This window comes from Anastrepha obliqua, chromosome 6 (genome assembly GCF_027943255.1).
Source record: "Anastrepha obliqua isolate idAnaObli1 chromosome 6, idAnaObli1_1.0, whole genome shotgun sequence".
Taxonomy (NCBI): Eukaryota; Metazoa; Arthropoda; class Insecta; order Diptera; family Tephritidae; genus Anastrepha; species Anastrepha obliqua.
The window spans coordinates 57,796,777-57,804,879 of NC_072897.1; the positions used below are offsets into that span (position 1 = coordinate 57,796,777).

General features: G+C 35.8%; 1 protein-coding gene across 1 annotated transcript; it reads left to right on the forward strand.

The window, feature by feature from the left end:
• Positions 1-6,782: 6,782 nt before the first annotated feature.
• Positions 6,783-7,668, forward strand: LOC129250571 (uncharacterized). Its single transcript, XM_054890187.1, has one exon. It carries the CDS (start codon positions 6,931-6,933, stop codon positions 7,666-7,668), a length of 738 nt encoding a protein of 245 aa, XP_054746162.1. The 5' UTR covers positions 6,783-6,930.
• Positions 7,669-8,103: the final 435 nt, after the last annotated feature.

Sequence of the window (8,103 nt, forward strand, 5' to 3'; positions counted from 1 at the left end):
AGAAGACATGCTAACATGGGACGTAATACACGTCACAATAGAAATGTGCAAAATCACAGACAAAATGAAAGTGAGGAAAATCATGCTGATAGATTAAGTCAACAAAGAGATCGTACTAGATCACGTTCTCAAAATCGGCCAATAAATATCAATTCTGTAAATTTGAATGGTGCAGCATTTCAATATAATCCACAACTTGATTATTCATCTCACAAATACGTTGTCATTGGAAGTATGGATAAAATTTGCGGATTTTGTCAAGCATTGAAATTCAAAACTGAAGCACCAGGCATGTGTTGCGCTGCAGGAAAAGTTCGTTTACCAGACATACAATATCCGCCCGAACCATTAGCTACATTATTATCGGGAACATCACCCGATTCCAAACATTTTCTTTAAAAAAAATTTCCACATATAATTCATGTTTTCAAATGACATCTTTTGGTTCTAGAAAAATTATAACCGATAACTTCATGCCAACGTTCAAGGTAATACATAAACTTCAACGTTGAACAACATTTGCTGACACATCTAATGAATCATTAAATTTTATGGACACAAATTATGGCTTTTTTCAGATTCAAGGGCAAGCATATCACTTAATAGGTTCATTACTACCACTACCCGATCAAGAGTCAAAATTTTTGCAAATTTATTTCATTAATGACAACGCTGATGAACTTGAAGCACGGTGTGCATTTTCCAGAAATATAAACAGAGTCATTATGAGAGAGTTACAAGATTTATTACACACACACAATGTTTTGCTGCAAAGTTTTAAAACAACAATCGAAAGATTGTCATCTGATAATCATAAAATTTAAATTGATGCAAATAAAACGCCTGCCGGCGAACATCGTGGAAGATACAATCAACCAACTTCAAGCAACAAGGTTGCAATTGTTATATCTGGAGATGAATTTCAACCAAGAGATATGGTTTTGCAAAGAAGAAATGATACACTGCAACGTGTTAATGAAACGCATCGAAAAGATGATGCATTACAATATCCTCTTATGTTCTGTCGTGGTGAAGATGGTTATTCGATTGATATAAAACAAACAAATCCAGCAAATGGTCAAGAAACAAATAAAACTGTAAGCGCAATGAATTATTTTGCATACAGAATCATGAAAAGAGAAAATCAAGAGAATCACATTTTAAAATGTCGTAAATTATTTAATCAGTATATTGTGGACATGTATGCGAAAATAGAAACAGAACGATTGAATTACATTAGATTCAACCAAAGAAAATTACGCTGTTACGAATACATACATTTACGAGATGCAATTAACAACGATACCAACGTTAATAACATTGGTCAAATGATAATATTACCTTCATCGTATACAGGCAGTCCAAGGCATATGCATGAATACGTCCAAGATGCAATATGTTATGTCAGAAATTATGGTCGACCCGACTTACCTATTCATAACTTTCACATGCAATCCGAAATGGGATGATATTAAGAATCATTTATATACTGGGAAATCAGCTACTGATAGTCATGACATTTCTGCAAGAGTGTTTAGACGAAAGCTACAGTCTCTAATGGATATCTTTGTAAAACATAAAGTTTACGGAGATGTACAATGTTTCATGTATTCTGTGGAATGGCAAAAAAGAGGCTTGCCTCATGGGCATATTTTGATTTGGTTAAAACAAAAACTAACCACAGATAAAATTGATCATATTATATGTGCTGAAATTCCAGATATAAACGAAGATCCAGAATTACATACTACTGTAACCAAAAACATGATTCATGGACCGTGGGGTACGTTAAATCAAAATTCTCCATGTATGGTTGATGGTAAATGTTCAAAAAACTACCCAAGGCAATTAATTGCTGAAACAATGATTAGAAATGATGGATATCCATTGTACCGTAGAAGATCACCAGAAGATAATGGAAAAACAGTCACTGTGAAAATAAATAATCAAGATGTTGAGATCGATAACCGTTGGATAGTTCCGTATTACAAATTATTATCGAAAACATTTAACGCACATATAAATGTTGAATATTGTAACTCCGTAAAATCCATCAAATACATATGTAAATATATCAATAAAGGAAGTGACATGGCAGTATTTGGAGTTGTAAATCGAAATGAATGGCGAATATTATCATTTCCGATTCATGATCGCCATCCAGCTGTTATTCATTTGTCAGTCTATTTAGAAAACGAAAAAAGTATTTATTTCCTGAAAATACTGCTCAACAAACGGCCGAACGACCACCAGCAACAACACTAACTGCATTTTTCAACTTATGTGAAACAGATTGATTTGCAAGAACATTGCTTTATTCAAATGTTCCTAAATATTATACTTGGAATGCATCATCAAGGTCCTGAGTACGAAGGCAACGAGGAATACCTGTAGATGGGTATCCAGGTGTTCATTTGGTTGATGCAATCGGACGACTTTACACTGTGCATCCAAGTAAAGTGGAATGTTTCTATTTACGTTTACTCTTAGTTGATATTCCCGGCCCAAGATCATTCGAAAGTTTGAAACGAGTTAATGGTCATCTTTCCTGTACTTATCAGCAAGCATGCAACGAATTGAATTTGCTTGAAAATGATAATCAGTGGGAGGCAACTCTTATGGATGCATGTGTAACAAGTTCTCCACACCAAATAAGAACACTATTTGCCATCATTATTACTACATGTTTCCCAGCAAACCCAAAAGAATTGTGGAGTACTTACCAAGAATACATGACAGAAGATATCCTACATCAAGTATGTCGCATTACTGCAAATCCAAATTTGAATTATACAGATGAATTATATAATGAGGCATAAATTAAAATCGAAGACTTTTGCCTGATGATTGTAAATAAAACTTTGAGTGAGTTAGGTATGATCGCACCAAATCGTCCGATGCATGATGCATAAAATGCAGAATTAAGACGTGAAAAAGAATATGATCGAAATGATCTGAACACATTTGTAACAACAAACCTACCAAAATTAAACACAGAACAAAGGCAGGCATATGACACAATTATAGACAATGTTGCAAATGAAAGAGGAGGATTATTCTTCTTAGATCCACCAGGTGGGACTGGAAAAACGTTTTTGTTGTCGTTAATTTTGGCCAGCATTCGATCACAGAATAATATTGCATTGGCTTTGGCATCATCTGGAATAGCGGCAACTTTATTGGACGGCGGTCGCACTGCACATTCTGCATTAAAGTTACCATTAAATATGCAAGTAAATCAAGAACCAACTTGCAAAATTTCTAAAAATTCTGGAATGGGAAAGGTTTTACAAACATGTTTAATTATAGTATGGGATGAATGTACGATGGCTCATAAAAAATCACTGGAAGCCTTAAATAGAACACTGAAAGATTTTCGAAATAACACAAACATATTTGGTGGTGCACTAATTCTATTGGCCGGTGATTTTCAACAAACTTTGCCTGTTATTCCCAAATAAACAGCAGCTGATGAATTGAGAGCGTGCCTTAAATCTTCTAATCTGTGGAGATATGTTCAAAAACTCACATTAACTACTAATGTTCGTGTGCAGTTACAAAGTGATCCAACAGCTGCTGAATTTTCCGAACATTTGTTGCAAATTGGAAATGGACGAAAGCCAATTGATAAGAATATAGGCATGATCACACTTCCAACTAATTTTTGTACCGTAACAGAATCAAGAGTACAATTAGTGCAAAATGTATTCCCAAATATTGTACAAAACTATCGAAATCAAGATTGGCTAAGCGAGAGAGCTATATTAGCTGCCAAAAATGTCGATGTCAATGAAATCAATACCAGTATTTTGACTTAAATTCCAGGTGAAGTTGTCACCTATAAATCAATTGATTCAATCACTATTGCCACCACATCGTTTGCAATTGAAAGTCGGCGCAGTGATCATTATGTTGCGAAATATCAATCAGCCGAAACTATACAATGGGACAAGATTAGCAGTGAAATGGACAATGAACAATGTAATTGAAGCAACAATTTTGAAAGGCAAATTTAAAGGTGAAGATGTTTTGATTCCGCGCATTCCAATGATTTCAACAGATTTGCCTTTTGATTTTAAGCGACTTCAATTTCCCACTCGCCTTGCTTTTGCTATTACAATCAATAAGTCTCAAGGTCAAACACTTCAATTATGTGGAATTGACCTAACTTATCCATGCTTTGGACATGGGCAACTGTATGTAGGATGTTCTCGAGTAGGGAAACCATCGTTACTTTATATTTATACACCGCATGAAAATAAAACCAAAAATTGGACGATGGAAAAAATAAATTTTTATTGGTCGAAAGACCTTTATTCGATAAAATCCAACTTACAACTCAATGCTTAGTTACTAAATCTCTCCTTAATATAACTTATTTCTACCTGTGTCAGTATTTTTGACTACTGATTTACATAGGCGCATGCCGGATGTTTATTGTTTAAACTAATGTTGCTGATCGAGGTGTCAGCAGATTTGGCTATTGGTTTAAATCGGCGCATGCCGGATGTTATTTGCAATATTATTGGGTTTGCTTATTCAGCGTCTGGGTCATGTCCCAATTGCATTATTGGTTATAGCTTAATTGGTGCTAACTTGTATGCACCGGCACGTACTCGCCAGTAAAAATATCACCATTTGCCAAATTCGGAACAATTCTATAGTTGGGAATATATATCATCACGTTTTCTAAACCCATCAACTTCCTTGCAAATAGAAAACGTTGCCAATGACATGACATCCAACATATTGCAAACGAATGCAAAAGTTCATCGACTTGTTGGCCGTTTTAGTGTGAAATGTGGGACCAGCTGATCCATCGACCAATCGACGCCCGCTTTTTGTCCATTATTTAACACTAAATAATGGGCGATGGTTTTTTTGCTTCGCCTTCACAATCTTTGCTATAATGATCGGAGGAAAGTAAATTGCCACTGTATTCTTTTTTTTCCTATAGCTGCTGATTGTAATAAGGTTTTCATGGAAACCAAACAATAACGAAAGCACTGGGCGAGAACTGTTCTTTTTCATTTCTGGAGGAAAGCAGCGTTTGTTGGATCGTATGGTGCCAACTAATGCAAGTCCTATAGCAGCGAGGCCCTCAGATCCATTCAATGTGACGAGAAAGTAATCGGCTATTATTGTACGGTCACTGTTCGCGTATTTGTTAAATAATTGTACCATCCCTTTTTCCTTTGATCAAATTCACGCTCTTCTCCTTCTGATCGGCCACAATATAGTTTTCCTCGCAAGGGGTATTTTGTTTAGGAGTCACATGCTCACCAGATTTTTATACTGTATTTCGCCGGTTTTGATGGAATATATTGTGTGAATTTAGTTCGGCCTTATTCAAGAAATTCCATATATCACGAATTGGCACAACTTTATCGGTTCTTTGGCGAAATTCACGTGTTCGACCGTTTTCACTACGAATATATCGTGCCAAAATTTTGAATTGATCCGAATGCCACAAAACTTCCGATTTCTGCCTATTATTGTGTGTTACACCCATGAATAAAAAAACTCCAATAAATGCACCAAACTCAATGCTAGTCAGATCAATCCAAACTCTAGATTGCTGTCGACCAATTTAACCCGGCGAGCGTAAGGTTGGGTGAAATTCACCCAGCCTGTAATAAACCGTTTGATATTTTCTATTCCGTACGTCAAAATAAGTTGTGCGTCTGAGTAGCTGCGCGGGGGGAGGTAGGCATTCGTTGTGTTTCATGCCGCAGTTGACCGCCGACTGGCGAGGTGTTTAGATGTTGTCAAAGTTGCGGCCGGGTAAGTTTCACCCACCTTACGCTTCGTGTTACAAATTCGAGTAAATACTTTTTGTTTTATATTCGTTATATTTTAGTTTTTATTTTTTTTTTTTTCAGCTAAATAATTAATATGTCATACGAAGAAACCCAAAGAAGATTATTGAGGGTTTTCGAAGCAGCTGATCAGGATGATTCTTGTGATGATTCTGGTAGTGACTTCGAAATTGATAATGTTGGCCAAAGAAGCTCTGAAAGTGATTCGGAACAAGAGGTAGGATTACCGAATGAGGAAGAAAACGAAGCTGGGGGATCTGAAGAACGTGAAAGCAATGATAACAGACCATATTTTACTGGAAAGAATGGTACAAAGTGGTTTAGTGTACCAGAAAGGTCTAACGTGCGTACGAGATCAGAAAACATTATAAGGGAAAGGCAGGGCGTAAAAGATATTGGCAAAAATGCAAAGACAGCTGTTGAATGTTGGAAACTCTTTCTTACTGATGAGATTTTGCAAGAAATATTGTTACATACAAATAATCAAATAAATCTGAAGAGAACTGCTTGTGAAAATAGTCACGTAAAGAAATATATCATGGCAGACTTGTCATCGTCAGAATTAAAGGCTTTTATCGGTCTCTTGTATCTTGCAGGACAGTTCAAAGCAAATAAGCTGAATTTGAAGGATCTGTGGATAAGTGATGGATCAGGGGTTGAGATTTTTAGGACAACGATGACTTTGAAGAGATTTCAATTTATTCAAAACTGTTTACGGTTTGATGATAAGAATACTCGGAGCGAAAGAAAAGCTACTGATAATTTGGCTGCCATTCGTTCTTTTTTCGAGAAGTTCGTAGCAAATTGCCAAATTGTTTATACACCATCTGAGTATACAACTATAGATGAACAACTTCCATCGTTTCGAGGCCGTTGCAGTTTTCGCCAGTATATGCCCAATAAGCCAAACAAATATGGCTTGAAAATATATGCCTTGGTTGATGCAAAGTCGTTTTACGTCATCAATCTTGAAATTTACCCAGGAAAACAACCAACAGGCCCTTACGCTCTCAGTAACAAAGCTTATGATGTTGTGGACAGACTTGTGGCTCCAATTTCCAAAACCAATCGCAATGTCACCTTTGATAACTGGTTTACCAGTTATCCGTTGATGTTACACTTATTGAAAGAACATCGTTTGACAAGCACAGGCACTGTTCGAAAAAATAAGCCCGAGATTCCAAGTCAGATGCTCCAAACGCGTAACCGAGAGATCCCCAGCACAGTGTTTGGATTTCAAAAGGATATATCTTTATTGTCCCATGTGCCAAAAAAAAACAAGGTTGTTTTGTTGATGTCAACATTACATCACGATGATAGCGTTGTTGCTGATACTAATGGCACACAAAAACCAGAAATGATTATTTTTTATAATCAGACCAAGGGAGGCGTTGATGTTGTAGATGAGCTGTGCACCAACTACGATGTTTCGCGAAATACAAAGCGCTGGCCAATGGTGATTTTCTATGCAGTTTTGAACATGGCTGGTATAAATAGCATAATAGTTTACAAGTCCAATAATAGTAGCAATTTGTCACGCCGAAATTTTCTTAGAGACCTGGGTATTGGATTGGTTTCAGAACATTTACAAAACAGAAAGGAAAGTCAGCATTTACCCCGAGAGCTTCGCAAACGAATTCTGGACCAAGTGGATGAACCCTCACACTCACAACGACCTCCAAATAAAGTTCCTAAGCCTATCAGGAGATGTCAAATATGCCCTACTAAAAAAGATCGCAAGACTAAACACACTTGTTATAAATGCAATCGCTATTTATGTATGGAACATGCTGTTTTCACGTGTCAAGATTGCGCTCAAACTGAAGATGATTACGAGAACTCTGAATAACTATATAGTAAAAGTTTTGATCTCATATGTTTCCTAATTTTATAAGCTAGAAGTAAAAGCTATTCGTTTTGTTTTTTTTTAGTTTCTTTTTTTTATAAAATTATAATACTAAGTGTTACACTTTGTTTAAATGAAAGAAAATATTTTTGTTAATTTCATAAATAAAGATTTAAAAATATTTGTTTGCTTTATTTTTCCTTCCCAATCAGTTCTTGGGTTATTACATAATTGTACTAGTAAATAAAAACATATAAAAATATTATGAACACATTAAAATATCTAGCTCAATATATGGGTTTGTTACACCCAGCTTACGCTCAATGTAATAAATATTAACCTTACGCTCGCCGGGTTAATAAATCATCCTCAATTCCTTCATCACTCTCAAGTATTTCATTTGTCCCAATTATTTCTTGCTGTTCAATATCGGATGCA

What these genes read in the sequence shown, in the direction of transcription:
- LOC129250571 (XM_054890187.1), top strand. Translation starts at nt 6,931, where the DNA reads ATGTTACACTTATTGAAAGAACATCGTTTGACAAGCACAGGCACTGTT.